This window comes from Cupressus sempervirens, chromosome 7 (assembly GCF_028749045.1).
Source record: "Cupressus sempervirens isolate cs-2001-9-10 chromosome 7, ASM2874904v1, whole genome shotgun sequence".
Lineage (NCBI taxonomy): Eukaryota > Viridiplantae > Streptophyta > Pinopsida > Cupressales > Cupressaceae > Cupressus > Cupressus sempervirens.
The window spans coordinates 578,107,695-578,131,531 of NC_143124.1; the positions used below are offsets into that span (position 1 = coordinate 578,107,695).

The 23,837-nt window shown below is 33.7% G+C and overlaps 1 protein-coding gene and 1 long non-coding RNA gene across 4 annotated transcripts in view; one reads left to right on the top strand and one right to left on the bottom strand.

Moving 5' to 3' along the window:
- The first annotated feature begins 6,125 nt into the window (after positions 1-6,125).
- The window catches only part of LOC149548067 (uncharacterized), a 63,894-nt gene continuing 46,182 nt past the window's right edge, over positions 6,126-23,837 (top strand). Inside the window, exons 1-10 of one of the 3 annotated variants that reach the window (XM_089792100.1) lie at positions 6,126-6,539; positions 8,249-8,968; positions 9,125-9,664; positions 9,875-10,411; positions 10,574-11,113; positions 11,337-11,750; positions 12,115-12,179; positions 12,399-12,482; positions 12,801-12,885; positions 13,542-13,613. In XM_089792100.1, coding sequence (XP_089648226.1) covers positions 8,414-8,968; positions 9,125-9,664; positions 9,875-10,411; positions 10,574-11,113; positions 11,337-11,750; positions 12,115-12,179; positions 12,399-12,482; positions 12,801-12,885; positions 13,542-13,613 — 2,892 coding nt within the window. In that variant the 5' untranslated portion in view covers positions 6,126-6,539; positions 8,249-8,413. The remainder of the gene's footprint in view (positions 6,540-8,248; positions 8,969-9,124; positions 9,665-9,874; positions 10,412-10,573; positions 11,114-11,336; positions 11,751-12,114; positions 12,180-12,398; positions 12,483-12,800; positions 12,886-13,541; positions 13,614-23,837) is intronic. The other 2 variants (XM_089792099.1, XM_089792101.1) reach the window with 2 other exon arrangements.
- Positions 16,015-20,950, bottom strand: LOC149548068 (uncharacterized). The gene is made up of 2 exons (XR_016354440.1): positions 19,521-20,950; positions 16,015-19,351 (listed from the first exon to the last, which is right to left on the bottom strand). It is a non-coding gene; the product is annotated as an uncharacterized LOC149548068 (long non-coding RNA).

A 23,837-nucleotide genomic window follows, 5' to 3' on the forward strand; every position in this document is an offset into this window, starting at 1 on the left:
GCACTCATGACCCAAATTGGTGAGAAATTGAAGTGTCCACTAATATAGTGATATAGTGATGGCTTAGTAAAAAGAGGAAATAAAGAAACAATCAAAGTAAATAGAAATTATATATATATGAAATTGAAGTCATAAAAATAATATGAAGATGATGGTTGAGAATTGAAATAATTAATTATCTTGACAATTATTAAGGAGGTGAATTCTATATTTTCTTAAAATTGATTATATAAGGAAAATAAACAATCTTCCTAAATTAAATAATAACTACATAAATGCATGTAGTTGAACAATATAAAATCTAGACTATAAACTTGAGATTGATACTTTATATTATGACAACTGAATGTAAAATTAAAATAAACTAAATTATTTTTTAGTTCACAAATCAATGATGAAAAAGTGTTGTGATAGATAAATTAAGAATTGATTCACCAAAAAATCATTAATTTGCAATATGACTCAAATAAAGACCTATAATTCTACAAGTTAAATAGTCTTCCTTTAGATTCATGTATACATGTACAAACCTACTCTTCAGAATCTCCTAACAAGGATTCAAAGTCTCCTAACAAGGACTCATATGTACTAAATGTATTCATAAGACTCCTAACAGGGTCCATCCTCTAACAAGGAACATTTATATTAGTACATCATCTTGTGGGTACCATCCTCACTTGGATTTTCCCTCTGATCAAGGGTTTCCTTAGTTAACATATCGTGTTATTGTGTATATCTTGTCGTGGTTTTAGATTATATTGCTCATATGGTTAAAGTTTAATAAGGTTGATAATTGTGATATTAGTTGGATAACTGATTCACAACCCCCCCCCGCTTTTTAGTTGTATTGGTGGACAATTTCAAATAAATTTGAATGAATATTCTTCAAATACAAGAATTAAATCAACATAACATAGACAAAGTAACTTACAATAACTAGATGAAAGTTATCCATGTAAGGGAATTTGAATTTTAGATTTAATTTGAGTCAAGATTTAGATCTATGATAATGAAAGTGACAACAAGAAAAATAAGTAAAGTTTTAGGGATGAATAATGATAGGGATAGAGAAATGAGATGCCATGATTCTATTTCATGGATAATTATATCATATATAAAACACTTGAAGCATGTACAACAGTTGATCATTTTCTTTACAAGTAATGGGTTGAAGCCTATATTAGTTATTATTATTTTTTGTTGAAATTATTAATTATTATTATTATGTGTTAAGATCAAATAGATTCAAACCCAAAACTTGTCATATGAGAAGTTCACAAGTTACCGTTGTGTTGTAGGCTCTTACCTATGACAATTGATCATTTAATTAGAATCAAAATATGAGAAAAAAAGGGTAAATGTAGTTTTACTAGTATAATACTCTACTAGAAACCTAAATATAATGTACTTTGATTCTAATTATTGTGCAATTATATTCATACTGAAACTTTAATCCTAGAATGCTCCTAAAATTGACCTAGAATATTCCTAAAATTAAGCCCAGATATATTGTCAAACTATAAACAAGACCTTAATGTACTTCGAAAAAGTAGTACGTCCATCTTTAATCAAAGATAAAGGAGGTGATTAATATTAAAACCCCATGCTAGAAATACAAAGAGTTCTTAATTTTTTTTCTAACGTTAAATTTATGGTTGATTGGAGAACTTTTAATAAACATATGTTGTCTAACTATTCTATATAATTGATAAAATAACGAGTCATTGTCTAACTATAGAGAAACTAATCATGTTGCTGATTGGGTTGCAAATGTGGCTTGGAAAAGTGATGAGAAGCTAATGTAGAATCAAGTTGATAATATCCCTTTCAAGGGAGTATCTCTGATTGAGTATGATAAGGTGAGAAGTGGGCAAAAAAGGTTTATTAATGATGAATAAGAATATAAGTATTAATTATTACTTGGGCAGATTTGGGGAAGCACATATTATGATTAGATTGGCAAAGACATTTTATTCATCGCCACACAAATTGGGGGCACGTTTATTTATCAATTCCCTTTTCTTTAATATCGACATCGAGCTTTTCTTTCTGAATGTGTATCTTGAGATTATGAAAATCTACAATAGATTGAAGAAAATGGGAGGAAGGAGAAAAAGGGTTGAACTAGCTAGTTGTAGGGACTAGAATAAGAAGAAGGAGATTTGGGATATTCTAGAACAAGGGAAGTTTACGGGTTTTATGGATAAGCTCAAAGGAAATAACCCTTCTATTACTTGTCAATTCATTAAAACATGGAAGGATGGGAGTATTCTAGTGGGTAACCAGAGAATTAAGGTTATTGAGGACATCATAGTGGAAGCTATGGGCCTTGACACAGAGGGGATCAACTTTTACAGAGACAAGAAGCTTTCAAAACGGGCCATGGAGGAATTTGCAGAAACGACAAAGGAATGGAATAGAATTGTTAAAATTGGTAATTCTTATTCTAGCCTTGGTTCTATATCTCACCCTTGGAGGTTTTTCATGTTCATTGTTATTGAATACTTAACTTTGGATGACTGCTTTACTAAGATATTTGGGTACCACTTTATGCTAGTGAACCATTTTAGGCATAGGGTTAGGCTTAATCTTCCCTTCTACCTTAGGCAATTGTTGGGTACTACAATTTTAGCTATTTAGAATGATCCTGAGAGTGACCATGCCTATCACAAGGTTTAATGGTACTAGTTATGAACCTCCTTAAATTAAAAAAAAAGTGGATGGACCTCATTGTAGTAAGAAAACTATGGAATGTGAGATGGAGGGGAGTGAACATGATGAGGGATTTGATGAAGACACGAAGGATGAGATTGCGGAGATTGAGGTTAAGAAGAGGAAAAAGTTGGAGCTTGGTAGCTCGTCTAGGAAGAAAAGAAAGATTAAGGAGAGACTGATTTTGATGTGGATATGGATTCTGAAGAGGAGTTAGAAGAGGGGAATGGGAAAAGTGATATTGCTGGTAAGGTCTCTAAAAACAAGGGGAAGAATATGGACAGGGCCTCAAGCATACCTTCTAATGATGAACCTTTCATTAAGAGGATGGAATGAAAAGTGCACTTCGCCAAGGGAAGATGGATGCTAAAGGGCACGAGGAGATTGATTATGAAAGAGATAATGTTGGTGGGGATGAGGATGAACTTATTCATAACAAGGGAAATGATGACCAAGGGTTTTTGAAAGGGATTTTGGGCATTCAGGGCTAATGAAGAAGGAGATTAGCAATTTGTAGCAACAGATGCAGGACATTGCTAGAGATTTTGACCAGCTCAGCAAAACTACTAGAGGGGAGAGAACTTTGGGACATCATATTGATAAAATTTTTGAGGTGGTTGATAATGTTGAAGAGGTTAAGAATTTAATGAAACGTGTTCCACCCTCAAAGCCAAAAAAAAACTCTGGATTAGCTGATAAAAGATTTCCAAAAAAAGTTGGATGGTTTGGATAACAGAGTGGTTAATATGGAGAAGACAGTTAAGAAACTAGTGAATCAGAATTGTTCTATTATGAAGACAGTGGCTGACAACATTAACACTCTCTTAAACAAATTTGAACAAGGGAAAGGTTAAGGCTCAAAGGAAGTGAAAGATGACCAAGGACCTAGCAAGCACACTAGTGCCAACTTAAAGAAGACAGAGGGTGTCGAAGTCAAAGAAATGGATGATCTGAAGGCCTCTGCAGAAAACATGAATATCCTTGCAGACCAGGCAGTGGATCTACTGAAGACCCCGTAGCTAGTGTTGTGCTATCTTTTTGCTTTCTTTTCTAGCTTGTTATTTTTAGCTACTTGTTTTATCTTGTTCTGCTCTTGGTGCTGATGCACAGTTCTTCTAGCTTTCTCAATTTTTATTTCTCTGCTACTTTGTGAAAGGTTTTGGGTCCTTTAAAACCTATTTTTACTCAATCAAAAAAATGAGTCCTTTAAGTGATCAAGATCTTGTAAAAGGCATTTAATTCATCTATGAGATCATAAAAGTCTTTTGTAAATCAAATAACATTCCACACACCTAAATACATCATTTTTTTTAAATTTAAAAATTAAGTGCAAATGAGTTTATCTATTTGTGAATATTATTCTTCAACCTAATACAAAGTTAATGAGAAAACTCTTGAGTTCATCTAATTTAGAACCTGAAATGAATTAAGATTGTAATGTTCTTAGAAAGAATACTCAAAGTACTAAGATATTTACAAATGATTGAAGAACATTTAAAACAAACATCTTTTATGCCCAAGTATTATAAATGATTAATATCTAGTGAAACATGGGGATGGGTCCCCACAAATCCCTGAGTTTGTAGTACAAGGACTTTGGGATAGATACGTAATGTCCCCCAATCATTGCTCAACATGTGCAAGAATGTGGGGATGACTATGGGTCCCCAACACATCTTGGGGATGCATAGGAGTCCCCCAAGAATCTTAGGGACACCCAAGAGTCTTGTAAGCATTTATTATTTGCAAGCAAATCAAATATATACATATACTTTTGACATATTAAAATAAATTTTTAGATCATTTGTAAACATAATATGGGTAGTTTATCTAGGATTTGTAGTTGTTGCATACATTATTGCTAATTATGCTAGCTACCCTCGATAAAAATTAGAACTTAAGTTTCTATGTTTGCAATTCATTTGGTGTTTCTGCCATATTTTTTATATAACATAAATTTATTGTTTTGCTGATTTAACAGTTTTTTTAGCATTATGATTTCTAATAGGAATTAGTAATTCAATATCAATGTATAAAAATTCAATGATAAGCATATTGTAATCTCTATTTGATATTTGATATTTGCAATTTTTCTATTTTACATCTTCTAATGTTATGCAACTTTTTGTAACTAACATTTCAAGTACTATATATATAATGTATAGTATATACAACACCACTTCCTTGTTGTCCCCCACATTTAACCAAATTGAAGCCCTTATTAATCCATATTTGCTTTCCTCCTCCCATCCCCTTGTCTCTTAGCCCAAGCACCTCTATTATATTGTTAATACCCATCTTCAATTTAAAAATAACATTCAATGTAGTCAATATTTCCTTTCAACTCTATGATTATGAATTAAATATATTAAAAAATTACTAATATAAAAATATAATAAAAAATTAATTACTTAAAATATTTTTTAGTCCTAGTATAGCATAATTAAAAATTGAAAACATACATCAATAGTTGTTCTACTTGAAATAAGATATGCACTTCAATTTAATCTATAATAAAATAATATAAATTTCATATAATTAAGTGGAGAGGCTTTCTATAGTGGAAGCATTCATCAATATAAACATTTAGCTATTTTAATAAAATTTGATAGGTAACTGACAATTTTAATTTGTATTATTAAGCAAGATGGTTGATAGAATAATAATGTTCATAAAAGCAGTTACAAATGAAGGATTGTTGAGGCACATTACTTGTTATGCTTTGTTCTCCTATGTGCTTTATCAAATACATGGTTCCAAGTATTATTTTGCTAATAGAGGATCATTTCATATTTGGTTGGATCTTAGAGGCAACACACTTGTAAATTTTGTGTACGAACAGTGATTATACATCAATAATATAGGATCAAAAACAAATTGAGAAAAGCATTTAAACAAGAAGTTGTCTTATACATATTAACTATGTTTTGAATTATATAAAGTATATACTATATAATATATCATAAAATATTACATATTTAATAAGAAATATTTAATATTAGAAATTAAGTATAATAAAATAATAATAATGTCTTTCATTCTAGATGACTACTACTAGCTACTAGCTTATATATATCATATATATAATAAGCAGAGATACATTCTTATTTTATATATAATATATAAGCTAGTTAAACTATCAAGGAAGGCTAAATTTGCTTGTATAAATGTGCCTTGAACCCGGGCATCTTGGGTGATTGCACTGTGAAATATAATAATAATAATAACAATTAGGGAGAAATGATTAAACAAAGAAGAAAATTTATGCAAATTTAGCCAAAACAATTATTGTGAAACGGTTTTTAATAGAATGGTAATAAATTTATTTTCAACCTTGATTTGACCAGTACGAAAATATACGTATAAACTTGATAATGGCACTATAATTTAGTCGAATCAAAATTTCAATCTGGAATTTTCTAAAGCTGGCACTGTAGACCATTGGGTGCAATGAAGATGCCATTAAAGATTTCTTACATCACTTGTACACGGCAAATGAAAGAGCAGCATGACAACATGCCATATGTTAGCTGACAAGTGTTATTTGCTCTTCATCTGCCTTCAATCGCAGTCAATCTTCACCGCTGCTGTTTCACTATCGGAACAGTTGTGATTGTAACAGTAAACCTTTTGCCGGAGTGTTTTGATTATTTTTAATGTGTTCTTTCATTGTCTGTTAATCCTCAAATGCCTTTTTGGGTCTACTAGTTGCTCCAGACAATCTGTGAAGATAATAGCTATTGAGCAGAGTTTGTAGCGTTATGTTCTGTTTGTTGACTACCTAAAAATCGAAGAAAGCAACTGGAAACTTTGCTGCTATTTCACAGGTATTAGACAATGTGCATTGATAAAGTGTTGATTTTAGTTTGTTATTGAAATGAAATATGTTTATATAGGGGTATGATTGATCCTTTAAAGCTGGATTCCTCTGGTTTTCAGGCGTTTCTGTGTTAATTGGCTTGTAATGAAGTAGCTCATGTATTCTATGCTTTGTAGCTCAAGAGACTGAAATGGCATCTGTCTTTTGCATTTCAAGATAGGAGTAATAGGACTCAAGTATAACCATTCCCAGCCTATTACCTACTGCATTTCTTAATTATAATTTTCATTTTTTTTACAGTTGAAATTGGTTTAGCTCATGCCGAATTGCAAAACTTTTGATATCCTTCCGTAATGACCCTAAAAGCTTGTACATTGTATTATGGTATAGTATCCATTGTCTTCTTTCTCTCTGTATCCTTGGGTGGTATAACTTTGCACAAGGAGCTTATCTATATGTTTTCTGCGTTTTTGTTGTTGCTACTCCTCAGCTTTAAAAGATGATAATTTCCATGAATTTGCTTTTAATCTCTGGTGAAGAGAGAACAGGGGAATTAAGTTCGTTTTCTTAAAGATTGTGAGTATGATTTAATTTTACAATGTACATAATTGAATGAAGCCCATCTTGTTAAAACGACAACAAACCACGTAGACTGCAACTGGAACCCAGTAGTTGATTTGGGCCCCCAAGACTTGTTATCCCGCTTATAGGTTAATGTTAGATAAAGTTTATAAGCAAGAGGGTATTCAAATATTGTAGCAGTCATTTAATAAAATTCTCTGGGGAGTATACAACAACATACATATGCAGTACAAACCTATTCCACTGTGAGCAAATGCATTGTAGGGCAGTTGATCCCAAACTATTCCTTTCCGTGGACAGTTGATTGATGTGACTTCTAGCTTTATCTCTTCAAAGAGAGATTTCACAAATTTAAGGACTTACCTGTCTTCATGCATAGAGAAAGGTTTAAGCAGATCTTAATGACTATGTAGAGGGATAATTGGATTAACTGAAGAGAGAATTTTGAAACGATCTATCAGATGGTGAACAGTGCTGAAGAAGTTTTCTCCTAGTTGAATCTTGTTGAGCTCACAAGCAATGGAGTAAAGAAGGAAGAACTTCAAGTAAATCATTTGATAAAGGAGATGCAATAGATAGAAGCCATACAATAAACTTTTTTAACATTTTGAGTTTCATTTCATGACAAGGATAGCTCATTCCAGAGGTTGAATTCTATCAGACGCATTCAGGTCAAATATATTAATGGGCTTTGAACTCCAAGCATGGTTAAGAAGCTCAATCTGATGAAGAATTTGCTTGGGATATGCATTGTGAATGCAAATCCAAGTAATGGAATTGATAGCTATTGATAAATAAGCTTTTATGTAGCAAAATTTACTAGCAGTTTAGTTATGTCTGTGAGGGATATGTTTTAAGAATCAATATTACACAAGGTTGTAGTTATAAGAGATCTATGGTGCACACTGCCCACACAGGCACAAATATAAATATATCATATATTACATGATTATGCAGTTTATTTTAGAGATCCTCATCGTTTGGCGCTTGTAATTATAGAAACTACATTATAATTGTATCTGGTTTAGCAGCTTGTCTTTAGAACAGCTATATAACCCTCACTGTTTCCTATTTATTTACTTCTGTTTTTATATGTCTACTTTTGAAGTAATTTTGTTAATAAATAAATCAAAGGCAGAGCTTGCATCTGAAGTTATAGAAGACCGATCGAAGTCCTTTAATGAGCTGTAGTTTGATACATTGTTGTGTGCAAAGCGGTCCTGTTACAGAAAGATTGATGCTCAAAGGGCATTGTTATAACAGCCTCTAAACTGGGAACAGAGTTACCAGTGTCGGGGCATGGACCTCGTATCTTCTGAACAGAACAATGTTGGTCCCACTTTATGCATTGACAATTTTACAAAGGCCAGAATATTGAGAGGTGAGAAATCTAAAGAGGAGGCACTGAATCCGGATGTTCCACCTTTGGAAATAGATGAACCCCACAACAAAGAAATAACTCCAGAGTTTGTTAAAGAGAATGATTTACCTAATTCACAAAAGGATGAAGCAAAGACTGACGTTTTTTCCTTACAAATACATGGAGCCTATTGTGAGGCTGGTACAATTGATGTTTCTTCACAAATGGGTGTAACACGCCACGAAGCAATAACCAAAGAGTTTATTTTTCCAATTACCGAGTTTAAATTAGTCATGGATCCTGCGCCACAGGGTACAAAGATGAATACAAAGGGTGAGATTATCTTGGCTCAACAAGGTGCTTCCCTAACCAAGGTGGGGAAAGTAGTTGATGGCCCACAAAAGGACAAAAAGAAGATGAAGAAGAAGGATACTGTAAAGAATGCTATAGATTATAACAACAAATTGAAGCAAAACGAAAAGCCTTTTCCTAAGGTAATTATTAATAACTATTTTGGCATTCATTAATATGAAACTATTGCAATAACATTGACAGATAAGTTCCTGTACAAAGCAAATGAGTTTCTTAGTGTGTTGTCTCTTAATCAGAAGCTAAGCTTTTATTAATACATCATGTTTATCTTGGTCCAGGAGGCTGCTGGTTCAAATGGGCTCGTGCCATCCCAAACTGAGCATGATAGAGAGAAATCTGTAACAAAATTGTCAAATGGCATAACATCTATGCCTTTGAATCCTCATACTTCTTTTTATGCTGAGAATAACAAAGAAATAGCTCCAGAGTATGTTAGAGAGAATGATTTACCCAGTTCACAAAAGGATGAAGCCATGACTGATGTGCCATTCTTACAAATAGATGGAGCCAAACACGAGGCTAGAACAACTGATGTTTTTTCTCCACAAATGGATGTAACCCACCATGAAGCAATACCTGTGGAGGTGATTTCTCCAGTTTTAGAGATTAAATTGGTTGCAGATTCTGTGCTAGAGGGTCCTAAGATGAAAACAATGGGTGAGATTATTTTGGCCCAACAGGGTGCTACAGTTCCACAGGCAGGGGAAGTAGTTGATGGCCCAGAAAAGGATGAAAAGAAGATAAATAAGAAGTATTCTGTAAAGCATGCGATCGATTATTCCAACAAATCTGAACAAATGGAAAAGCCCTTTACCAAGGTAATAACTATTTAGACAAGTTTTTCTTATATGGTTCTCCAGGGTGTTTTGAACATGAAAAACTTACAAGCGATCGCTCAGGCGTCATTAGTATGAATCTACTACAAGAAGATTGACAGAAAATTCCTAAACAAGTCGAATGATTTTCTTAGTGTGTCTCTTAACAAGAATCTTAATTTACATAAATATATCTTGTTTATCTTTGTCCAGGAGTTTTCTGCTTCAAACTGGCATGCACCATCTCAAACCAAGGGCAACAGAAAGGAATCTGCAATAAAATTGTCAAATAGCAGAGCACCTATGCCTTCAATCCCTCACACTTCTTGTTATGCAGAGAATTCCAAAGAAATAACTCCAGAGTTTGTTAGACAGGATGATTTACCATGTTCAGAAAATGACGAAGCCAAGACAGATGTGCCTTTCTTACAAATACACGAGGCCTACAATGAAGCTAGGACAACTGACCTTTCTTCACAAATGGAAGTAACTCACCTTGAAGCAATACCTTCAGGGGTTGTTTCTCCAGTGGACGAGATTAAATTGGTTGTACATTCTGTGCCGGAGGATCCAAAGAGGGAAACAAAGGGTGAGATTATTTTGGCTCAACAAGGTATTACAGTTTGGCAGGTGGGGAAAGCAGTAAATGGCCCAGAAAGAGATGAAAGGGAGATGAAGAAGAAGGATTCCCTAAAGCACACCATAGATTATTCCAACAAATCCAAGCAAAAGGAAAAGCCCTTTCCTAAGGTAATAACTATTTTGATGTTCTTATAAATTCGAAAGAGATTCCCTCAGCTTTCATTAGTATTGATAGGTCAATTCATAACCAAAACAAATGGTTTCTTAGTGTGTCTCTTCCTTAACAAGAATCTTAGTTATTATCTGTGCATAATGTTTATCTTTGTCCAGGAGGCTGCTGTTTCAAATGGAAATGTACCATCCCAAATCAAGAATGACAGAAATAAATCTGCAACAAAAATGTCAAATGGCAGAACATTCGTGCCTTCAAATCCTCATGCTTCTTTGAATGAAAAAACTAACAAAGAAACAACTCCAAAGTTTGTTAGAAAAAATAACTTGAAGAGTTCACAAAAGGATGAAGCTTACATCGATGTGCTTTCCTTACAAATACATGGAGCCTGCCATGAGGCTAGAACTAATGATGTCTCTTCTTTGCCAATGGACACAACCCACCATGGAGCACTACCTGCAAAGGTAGTTTATCCAGTGACTAAGAGTAAATTGGTTGTAGATTCTATGCCAGAAGGTCCAAAGATGGAAACAAAGGGTGAGATTGTTTTGGCTCAACAAGGTGCTACCCTTCAGCACGTTGCGAAAGCAGTCAATGGCCCAGAGAAGGATGAAAAGAAGATGACGATGATGGATTCTCTAAAGAATGCCATAGATTATTCCAACAAATCCAAGCAAAGGGCAAAGATCTTTCCAAAGGTAATAACTATTTTGGCATCTTTTTCTTATACATACTACTTCAGAATGGTTTTTACATGAAAAATTTACATGGAGTCCCTTTAAATGTCATTAATATTAAATTATTAATCTATTACAATGGCATTGACAGAGAATTTCCTGAACAGAGCTACTGTTTTTAAGTGTCTCTTCCCTGACAAGTCTTACTTTTACTTATGTATTATGTTTCTCTGTCTTGGTGCAGGGGGCTGCTTCCTCAAATGGGCATGTACCATCCCAAACCAAGCATGGAAGAAAGGAATCTTCAACAAACTTGTCCAATGGAAGAACATATGTTCCTTCAAATCCTAACACTTCTTATTATGCTAAGAATATTCCCTACGTGCAAAGAAAAGTAGGGAAGGAAGATACAATCCCCAAGAAGAAAAAACCTGGTCTGCAGAAAGGAGAGAACAAAATATCAGCATCTGATTCTTTACACATGTCCCTCTGTTTGGGAACTCAACATGCTGTTAATATCACAGTTCCTCAGCCATTTGTTCTTGCTACTGACAGGCGGGTTTCAATTGTTCAAAATCTTGGAGACAAAGAGATTGTGAAGTGTGCTTTTAAGACTTTTCGACACAGTTCGTCCATTCCTGGACTGGCTAAAACTGAGGTTGATTAAATAAAAGTTTATTGTGATTTGGGATATGTTTTTTTACTGTAGTGAAAGCACTAGCAAATGTTTCCTCATAAATTTTTTAAAAAAAAACATATATGTTTAGCTCAAGCTTATACATGATTACTAAATAAAAGCCATCTCCTTTGATTTTTAAGCTCTGTCATTGAATTTGCCAAATGATCCACTTCAGTACTTAAAACTAGCTCTCAAAGAGTTGGGCCAAAATGTAAAATGAATTCATGGTTGTGGTAGTTCATGTTATGATTGAAATTTATTGTTCAAGTTTTGTGAAGAACCATGATAAAATATATTTTTAGCCAATAGAGATGAACATTCTGAAGCCAAAGCATGATTCCAGGCCCCTGCAAATGTAATAGAAAAGGAAGTTGCTGGCTCAACAACCCTGCATCAGAAACATGGAAGGTAAATTGTAATGAGGTTCCTGAGAAACTGACCCCTATGTTTCAGATTAAGCTTCTAATTTTCTATTCCCTAAATTTATTTAATTCAGACTTAATAGACCTGAATTTAAAGGATCAAAAAATTAAGAAGTACAGAATTGGTTTTATCCCTATTTTTGTGTTTTTGTTTATCTTCTCAGTTGTTGACATGCTTAAATTGTGATGCCTATGAGTTTTACAGGAGTGGTGATAACAGTGCACAAAGATGCATGAAGGTAGTTGGAACGAAAGACAGAGAAGATAAAAAAGGTTCAAGTGAAACCAGGTATCTCTTATAAAGAATTCTTTGGAAGTTGTAATTCTGTGTGATATTTTTTACTTGGATATTGGAATGAGAAGAAGCTATCAAGAGTTATGTGATTTCTGATGGCCGAAGGCTAGAGCTGGCATGCTTTGCTTGGCATCTTCTTTAGAGTATGGCATTTTATAATGAGATGGGTTTTAGAATGTATGTAAAGAACATGGGACCTTATTAGCTGTGACGGACAAACTGCATCTTTGTTTATAAAGTTGCACATGAACTTTGTTTTTTGGGGATTTTCTAAATCTTGATAAAAAGATCATGTGTGGAATTGTTTATCAGTGGTAATGGGAGAGAACTAAATTCAAATGTGTCCTCAACAGCATTTAGCTTGAAAAGTGTTGAAAGGGCAGAGAAACGGAAAGAGGTAAGGTGCTTTATTCCACATACCAATCTGTTACATTGGCTACCAATGCAGTGATGTATTTGTTTGTTGCTTTTCCATTTATACCTCTTAAAATGTTGTTTCTTTCTGCAAATATCTTAACATGTCATCCTTCTTCTACTAGAAAATATCTACCTCTTGTTTTTGTTTGTTAGTCTTCTGGACTGTTAAAGTCATGATTTCAGAACTCTATATGCTAGAGCTTGTACAGTCTTGAACTTCTGCAAAATTTCACTCAGTATCAATCTGTGAGGTCTACTTACACTTGTTACAAAAACATAAGAGAATATACCACATTATCCTTAGTAAAGATATTCTTAAGGAAAGAGAGCTTTGATCATAAATACAATACCTGGCTTCAATTATGTGGGGTTTGTAGTTCCAGATTTAATTTAAGAATCTTTGAGTGCAAGCTGAAGTATCTTTATGAACCATGCACCTATGATATTTTATATTATGGATGCTGTGTGATTTTTTTCCCTAAATGCAATCGGAAAAAGTATTGTTAATGCATTTTTATTACAAGCCTAGAGCCCCATAAGCATTTCATTGTGTAGCCTGTTGCTTTGCATTGTCAATTTATGTTATATAGAAACAACTTTCTGTGTGTAGTCTGATGGAAGTTTGGTTTGATCCAGTTCTATATAAAATTGCAAGACAAACTGAATGCCAAGGAAGCTGAGAAGAATAAAATTCAAGAAGAGACAAAGGTTTGTGTTATAGTATTAAGCTTTTTTTATGTTATCTGAAGTTTATGTTTTAGTTTGCTCATTTGTTTTTGGAATGAGAGTTTTCAATCTAATAACTAATTATGATCAAAGTGGTAAAGGATTGCTAGCAAAACTTGGATCTGGGGTTGACATAGTGTTTTACTATAGAATTCAATAATTTGATTGATATAAATTAAAAAGAATACAGAGCAGTGCAATCACATAAATCAAATAAGATAATATCACTCGGCATCTGATGGGAGTTATCAGAACTGAGTATTAGATGAAACAGTAGTTCAATGACCTAGCAGATTGGGCAAATCGATTTAAATAACAAATGTTTTTGGATTGAAGCCAATTTCTAAGGTGGATGGAAATCTGAGCTCTAAAATGCCCAAGGATTTTATCCTCATTGAATTGAATTTTCTCAACATAACACAGCATCCACGAAAGCTGATTCGATATTAGATGAAGATCCATGGCCTTCTCCAGATTCGGGTTTCTTAATAGGAGGGTTGAATTCAAGACAGCATTTGGAGATTATGACAAATGTGATTTGGTGGAGAATGTTAATTCCTTGTAACTTTGACAAGACAAGTGTTCTGATTTTTAGATCAGTCTGATCTGGATGCATGAGTTCCCTTAAGTATTTGTCACTAGAACATATTGTCCCCTCTAGACAGATCGACATTTTCCTTGTGGCTTTTATAAGCCTTCTTATTTACTAATGTGGTTAGTTACTTACTAACCATTAGTAACTCTTGGAATGGACACCAATCTTGAGGAAACAATTATGTTGTTAAATAGGCCAACCTAGAGAGGGACATGTCCATTCAATGAACATGCCCCTTGAGTTAGGTATAAGGGAGGGCTAGATTGCAGATTAGAAGACACCGAAATCTATAAGTCTGCTCTTCTAGCAATCTGCCCAAATAGAATCATATATAGAAATGTAAACATTTGCAGAAGATCCATGACTTTAACATGGTATCAGAGCCAAACTGCAAATGTGAGAAAAATAGTATTTTATGAAGCAATGAGAAATCTAAGAATTATGAGGATTTATTTGAGATTACATATGGAACATGTGTGGTATAGAATGGAGCTTCAAATACACATTCCAAAGAATTTGACTAGAATAGTTATTGTTGAGGAACAGCACGAGTCTACTATCAATGCCAAATCAGACCATTCAAGATGCAGCGTAATGATTGGCTTATGTAATGCAAATTCTTGGCCAGTGAGATCATACATTGTGGAGGCTCAAGTCAAAGGAGTTTTGAGTGCAAGAACTCGAGACTGCATGTCCTGTGAAGCTTTTCCACATGCTCCAAATATATGATTTGGTAGTTTTCATAATGCAGGACTTTGGAAAAGCATCAAATAGATGCGTGCAATCAGAATAAGAGCATAATGATTTTTTAGAAGGCCTTCAAAACTTTGATCAAATTTACTTAAAAAGAAGTACTCTGAAGCGATCTTATATTGGTTTCCCAACAATTGTCGAGGTCAGGTTGGAGTGTGATACAGAATATGCATGGCCATGTTTCGAACTCAAGCATCGACCCTTTCTCTACCTTCTTGGAAATGATTGAAACAATAAATGTAGTTGAGAACTTACGTATAATGATCTCTCTTTCAATGGTGATTAGAATCTACCCGATCCTCTAATAGGTTAAATTCAAGAAGAGTAACTTTTCACCTACAAGAGATATGTGAAGTAGAGATAATGAAATAAGAGGAATGTGATTTTCTATAAAGTATAAACAACAAAACTGAGACTGGGACATGATTGGAAGAAGAGAAGCACTTCAAACCAGTTTTCAATTGATATAAATTTGTTTCCAGTTTTTGGATTATTTTTTAAGGAAGTCCAACATTGCACATTCTAATTTTTCAGTCCACTTCCATTCGAAGATTAGAGATTTTCATCTTAAAGTTGAATTTCTTTTTCTGATGAATGAAGCGACCGACATTGAGTGGTGGAGACAAGATCCAAAGACAATTTTCTTGTGGAATGACCAACATGTGTGAATTTTATCCCAGTGTTCTATTTATCGAATGGGTATTAAGAACACGATGGAGATAACAAACAGGGATTGAATTCTATAATTAGCGAGAAGAGACAATAAAACTCCATCGACAGTAATGACAACTTAGGAGCCAAAATATTATTCACGCACACGATACAAAGAATAGTGATTGTAGATTATTAGAGGGAACTAGACATGATTAATATCACACACATGTAAGATCCAAATCCTACATAGAAGAGGTGTCGGAACTTTTAAGACTGACAGCTTCAAATTTGGTATTACATCAGACCAAGAATTATAGTTAAATTAAGAATTATCAAAACCTAAGATTAATTATTTGGGGGTACTTAGATTCATTAATAATAAAGAATAGAGAATTTATTCTCTCAAGGATAGACGAAATTAAAAAGGTGGAGGTGTATAAAATATATAAAGGGCGTACATTAAGTAATACATTTAGAGGAGTCTCAAATGTACAAGCATTGGGTCCCACACACTAGTAGAGGAGATTGAATATAAATTCAACCATGGAGAATTAAGAATCCCGCTATGGTATTGCTCAGTTTTTGGAGTATTTGAGAACTATTAGTAAATAATATGAAAGAGAAATAAAAAGACGTGTGACATCTAAACCACCAACTTTGCATGCAAAGGAGAAAGTTGTCAAATCTAGTAGTGAATGTATAAGCATGGATTTCCTTCCATTGGGAAAGACTCTGAGGAAACTGCATGCAGGAAAAGACCTTGTTTAAATTACGAGCTATAATTTAAAAGGGATAGCAAAATTATTCGATATGCATGTGTACCGGCTGACTGCTTATTTGTCTTGTAATAACATTTGGCAAAATCTTAAGTATCGATGTGCACAGTGAATTTGACTTTTGTCCTACCTGTAGATTGCCTTTATACAGATTTCTTGAAAATGATAATATCTCCATTATCAGTATTGGTTGTAGACAGATTTGAGATGATCATCGACAGGTGTAAAATTGTTTGTCAATTCCTGGATATGGAGACAATTGGAGAATTTACAGTGAGTAAGCTGAATGCTGCTCTACTGAAAGGAAACTCCCATTCAGAATAAGTTTGATCCACTATAAAAGGGAACCTTGGAATAAGAACAAATGATTCTATCATCTTAGACAAACTCGATTATTTTGTTTGAGAGGGAGTTCATCAATGAAGATAACTCGCGGATAGAATCACTAATGAGATGCACATGGACAAAGATTACATCATGAGACTACATATCATTTTACTCAATGCATTTTTGATCTTCCCTCAAGTCCAAGAGGGAGTGTTAATGATTGTGGACTTAGAAAAGATGCATTCTATATAACCTTATGACTATTCAGATTATTAGTATTGGTTCTCTTAGAAAGAAGGGAATAAAGTGACATCTAGATCATGGATATTAGCATGGTATGCCTTCCTGACAAAAGGAGAAGCTAATTGATCTTCAATGGTGAATCTTGACTCAGAGGGAGTAGACCATGCTTTATTGATTCCCAAGTAATAAAGAATTTGTAGCAGAGAAATCATAAGTATCATCTTATAAGAAGGTTATATGTCAGAGAGAGTACCTAGAAGATCAAGTTGACTCCCCAGGATCTAGGTTATACAAACTCAGACTGAGTGCACCATGTCAAGATGGTGTATACTCATAAAATACAAAAGCTTTCATCAAGGTTATGATGGAAAGATAAGTATCTATTGTACTTGAGCTCTTCTTTTACCTTATGTCTATAATATCTTTCATTTGTATTTTTTTATAAGAAGAGTATATGCCTTGATTTTTTAATTTTTTTCTGAAGAATGTTCTTGTAGGAAAGAATTTTTAGATTCAGAGGGAGTTTGACGTCTCATCAAGGAAACCTTGAATAAGGAGCTCGGAAGATTTGATATCCAGTAGGAGTCTAGAAAATCTAAAGTGAGCAACCATCTGATGGGCCTACCTTTATAAACATCATGGTGTGGAAGCATTTCTCAGCAAACATTCTTGCAACATTAGTTTGCAGTAATAGAAAACAATCTTCCAACATGAATTTGCAGTGACAACAAATGATCTTATGGTGTTTTAAATTAGTAGAGGACTACTAGCAAATCTTGAATAGATTCAAGATTGTGTTGTGAAAGAGACATTTCGATGTCTATGAATCACAACTTGGACAAAGAGAGAATTTAATTATTCTCTAGACTTTATCTATGAGTACTGGAAATTAGAAAGTAGGTATTCTTATCAAACCTCTCTGAGAGTGATCATCTTAGGAAAGATCCAGGTATGATTGAATTGTTTTGTATTCTTATGATAATTTATATTATTGTCAGGATATTGACTATTATGGGGCTTTACCATTTGTGTTTTTTATTTAAGAGGTGATGATCGCTGAAATAATGAACACTTGTATAAAGACATTATAAGAGGTGACGATCTCTGAGATAATGTTTTGACCAGTAGAGAACTACTGGCAGATTTGGATGAATTTAAGATCATGTTGTGATGGAGGCATTTCTATGTCTATGAAACACAACTTGGATAAAGGGAAAATTTAATTATCCTCCAAATTTTATCCATTATACTAGCAGATCTTAATTCAAGATCATATTGTGTGCCTATGAGTCACAACTTGGATAAAGGAAGAATTATAATTATTCTCCGGATTTTGTCTTGTGTAAGGCATTCTAGTAATGTATTGCTGGTAGAATCTAGACCTTGGACGAAATCAAGATCATGTTGTGACAATGACATTTCTAAAACTCTAGACGTCACAACTCGGGTAAAGGGAGAATTTAACTATTCTCTAGTCTTTATCTTGAGTATTGCATTCTATACAATATTGTTATCACAAGCTTAGGTAATACTTCATATCACAAGTGTAACATCCGGTTTTCTCGGGTCTAAATTAACATCTAACATACTCAGAGAATATAGTTATTACTTTGTTTCATAGGAAGACAGTTATATCATTCAGGTTCATGTGAATAAGATTTACCATTAAAATCAGTTAGACAAAATTTCTTAACTAAAAACTCGAAATACCATCAATTGAAATTACTACAAAAGTTGAAAACCACATACCTCGGAAAACTGAGACCAAAATCAAACTAGTGATGCTTCTGCAACCACCTAGGTTAGTCTACAAATACGTTATAACAATTTCACATGATGACTAACATCTAAAAATTGCTATCTCAAAATCAAATGATAATTTCAATTAAATACCACTATATTTAAATTAGGGCATCACTTACCACTGTATCAATTAGGGCATCATTTACCATCGGTTCATTTAGGGCTTCTGGTACTGCTATTTCACTTAGGGCTTCCACTACCACGGATTCAATTAGGGCTTCTGATACCACAGATTCAATTAGGGCTTCCAATACCACTAATTCAAATAGGGCTTCCAATACCACTGATTCAAATAGGGCTTCCAATACCACGGATTCAATTAGGGCTTCCAATACCACGGATTCAATTAGGGCTTTCAATACCACTGAATCATTTAGGGTTTCCGTCATTTCTCAATCAATTAGGGCTTTAGATTCCTTTCCCTCCGATTACTTAACTGTGATAGTATCTCAAGATTAGAAATATGCTTATAATCGATATTCATATAAATGAAAAGCAATTCATGATTCTATCTCTTATATCTAGGTGTAAATTAACAGTAACAATGAAATAACTCAATTTAATCTTACCTCCTCATAAATAAAAATGATATTGTTGTTGTTTGATTTTTGGATTTGATTGTGTGAGCAATTTTTTACATCAACATTTCGGATCACACTCCGTGATCCATCATTAGGATGCATGCAAGAGAAGAGAAGGAGAAAATGATCTGAAATGTTGATGTAAAAAATTGCTTACACAATCAAATCCAGAAATCAAACAACATTGATGGATTGTGGAAATCTAATAGCTCTAAAAAATGATATTACCTATTTTCCGATTAACAATTGAATGTATAGCTTATCTCTGTCTGATGCATGTTCGACATCTTGAGGAGAGGTGAAACATTGTCAGGGGCTTAACCACCCAACCTCGGACCGCAACTTTATCCCCACACAGTCTCTAATGAGAAAGGCCCTCCCTACCCAAAATAGACAGAGGTCATCTTGCCATCCACTGGGCTTCCTGGTAATTAACTCACCATATGACTTGGCAGCAAGAGATCACATTTATAGGGATATGCATGAGCTATCAATTAATTCATATTAAAATAATAAACATTGAATTGTCATAATTGATTACTGATTCATGTTACTACAGATTCCTCTTTTCACCTCGTCACCCTTTTCCTTGGCTACACAGCCGGGTGAGTTCCAGGTGTTAGGAATTCTCAAAACAACCAATTCTATCAATTTATTCAAGAAGACTACACGCATCCAACATCTCACAGTCTGTGATTAAAAGATTTCAAATTGAATGTTTAATTAATTAAATTAATCATAACCAATTTCTCTTTAACTCCACCTCTTCACCATTCTTAGGCCATCAAGCCGGTGAATTCCTAGGTGCTTTCAGATTATTATTCACAAGATGCTTTACACCTTCTTCAACACATACTGGCATCCACCTAGTGAATTCCTTGGTGTTCTGGGTTCTTTATCTCATTCTCGGTTATCTAAATTTATAGCAAAATGTAACTGATTTCATTTGTGATGATAACTTACTTAAAAAGAAGTTCAGAGAAATTATATATTCGAATATATGAAAGAAGACGTCAGATTTTGAATATAATCATTGCAATGTTATTGTATAAGGCAGTCCACAGACTTCCAAAGAACATGACAAACTTTTAAAGGAAAATGATAGGATTCAAGCATTAATCATAGTCATTTACCACAAAAGGAAAAATGATAACCTTTGTAATGAAATACAGTAGTATTATATACAAGTCGGGTCTTGTTACCCCATATTGTTCAACCGGCTCAAGGATTAAGTTCTGCAGTCATAATACCAAAGGAAGGCATAAACAAATTACACGGGTTAGAGTATCTTACGTGACTCTCTATCGCCAATTCCTGAGATGAGCCCGCACTCAACCCATCTATCTAGCTCAGTGGCTTGCGGAAATGATATTGATCTGATTCAAGGCGAAAATACAATCAAAATTGGATTCAGTCTCTACAAACAACTAACAAGGACTCGGAATGCTAAAAGAATTGGAAAGTCGATGAAGAGTGCATGAAAAAGAATGCCGAAAGACCATAAGGAATCCATAATATAGATTGGGCCAGACCTTACGGCTACCTTCAGTTACAAGATTATGTTCGAAACTTATTCAAATCAGCTTTAAAAGAAAAAGAAAGAAAGGAGGGAAAAAAAATGAGAAAGAAAAGAAGATGAAAGGTTTTTAAAGTTATTAAAATCTAATATGAACAAGCAACATCACTTAATTAATTATTAAATTATAATGGTGCTAAATCATTCTATATTTAAATGTACGTTTATAAATAATTATTAAAAACAATATAACGAAAGATAAATCAAAATCCTTTAAGATAAATTAAAAGCATTTAAGATACGTTTATATTTTAACTCAATTATTTTAATTAAATTATTTATTTAAATAACTCGTGTAGTTCCACAGATGTATCCTATTTCAAATCACTAGGTCCTCTACCTGTCTGCCCAGTGATGGTGATGCGTTGCCTAACTCTTTTCTGACAATGCTTCCATCCCTTCGACATGCTCCCTGCAAGGAATTTCTCCATAATTAAATTATAAAGTACATAATCATAAATAATCATAATAGTTAACCTTTCATTTTAATTCCATGAATTTGCGATTAACGATCAACTCACGTCTTCACTTGAAATCATAATGACCATCTTACCATTTCACTAGATTATATCAAATTAAACTGCCAACTGACTTCATGCAAACCTCAATGGCTATATTTCAAGCTAGGTCAAAAATTGGGATGTAACATACCATTCCCCTTTTGGTTCATCGTCCTCGATGAACTTGAAATTGCAATGAACATTATAAAGTAGTATTTTAAAATTGGAATGTAATGTACCATTCCCCTTGTGGTTCATCGTCCTCGATGATCTCTACAAATTAGATACTAAAAGGATATTCCAAATATAAGGTATACATATATAGCATCGTGATATCATTTCTTTCTCAAAATCAAAATCATAATTGAACTGAAGATCAATTCTTACTTTAAAGTTTCCAGAAAGATACTTGCATGGCAACATAAAATTGAGCACGTACTCACCTGAGTTCACTTTACCGTAATGGTGGTCATCTCAGCATTGGTTGAGTTGATTCTATTTCATATTCTTGTTATACTTATGTAGACACTCACCATATCATTAGTTTGATTTCATATTGATATCTTCATTTAAGAGGATTTTCAGGGTTCAATGACTGAAAGTAAGATAAGTATTCAAAATTGAAATTCTTCAGCTAGCAAGTTCTTAAATCATTTATACATAACATTTGGCATAAGGCACTTATTAATGGGTAGATCGTCCTGGTAGACTTATAGATCACCTGAAAAAGATTATTAGATCCTTGTTTTTCCATTTATGTAATCTCGACCTCTTTGCCCATAGCATTTCTTTGTAACAATCATTTCATGATAGAATATACACTTTATCTCCAAAGCAATATACAATAGCTTAATAAGTAGAGTCAACATTGCATGTGTATTATACATGTATAGCAGTGAGTCAAGGGTAAAAACATGATATAATATGCAAGATCATCATACATCAAATCAAGATCATAAGCATCTGAAACAATTCCTAAGATTCTCATCATTCATTTGTAAATACTTGGAAATTCATCTTTTCCATTTTTGTGATTTAGGCTTCCATGCCCATTTCGCCAAAGTTTACATCTGTAAACAAGCATTGATAGTTCTAATTATGCAAGTGTGTTTACTCCTTACTGGAGCACATAATGATCTTGTCATTTAACCAACATCAGAGAGGATCATGGTTCACAGTTTTGTTTTCATTCAGTTCAAGTTCAAATAGGTAACAATTTATTTCTGTCATTAATTTGGGTCGACAAACCCGATCATGATGAATTTAGCTAACATTTTATCAAAATTATATAAACTATGTTTGGATTGTGCAAGCCTCAGCATCTAGACCCATTTTAACCTTTTCATTGTCGACAAAGAATGGCCCTCCCTCTAGGGATAAGGCATATATATCATTCTGGTCCTGCCATCTGAGTATTCAGATGGGTTGAAGTCCCAACAGTTATTCGACAAAATAACTAAAGCATCTAGACAATCAACATAGATCACTTGTTTTGGAAAATCTACCTAATTCCACCCTAGCCAAGGATTTGAAAATGTGGGTTGTCAAACCCGATTTCCAACACTCAACTTGCCAATCCTTTTTATCTTTTTAATAGTTTATATATTTGTCCACTTTATATCATTTTAGCCTTCTTGGCTATTCTGAATGATTTTCCAATGTGATTTTCCAGTTATGCAAATTAAATCTTTTTCAACATTGCATTTTCAGTTTTTCAAAAACAATGTTGGACCCAAGGTTTCAATGTTGAAACCAGCATCTCTGATACCATATGTAACATCCAGTTTTCTTGGGTCTAAATTAACATCTAACATACTCAGAGAATATAGTTATTACTTTGTTTCATAGGAAGACAGTTATATCATTTAGGTTCATTTACCATTAAAATCAGTTAGACAAAATTTCTTAACTAAAAACTTGAAATACCATCAATTGAAATTACTACAGAAATTGAAAACCACATACTTCAGAAAACTGAGACCGAAATCAAACTAGTGATACTTCTGCAACCACCCAGGTTAGTCCACAAATATGCTATAACAATTTCACATGATGATTAACATCTAAAAACCACTATCTCAAAATCAAATGATAATTTCAATTAAATACCACTATATTTAAATTAGGGCATCAATTACCACTATCAATTAGGACATCATTTACCATCGGTTCATTTAGGGCTTCTGGTACCGCTATTTCACTTAGGGCTTCCACTACCACGGATTCAATTAGGACTTCCGATACCATGAATTCAATTAGGGCTTCCGATACCACTGATTCAAATAGGGCTTCCAATACCATTGATTCAAATAGAGCTTCCAATACCACGGATTCAATTAGGGCTTCCAATACCATGGATTCAATTAGGGTTTTCGATACCACTGAATCATTTAGGGTT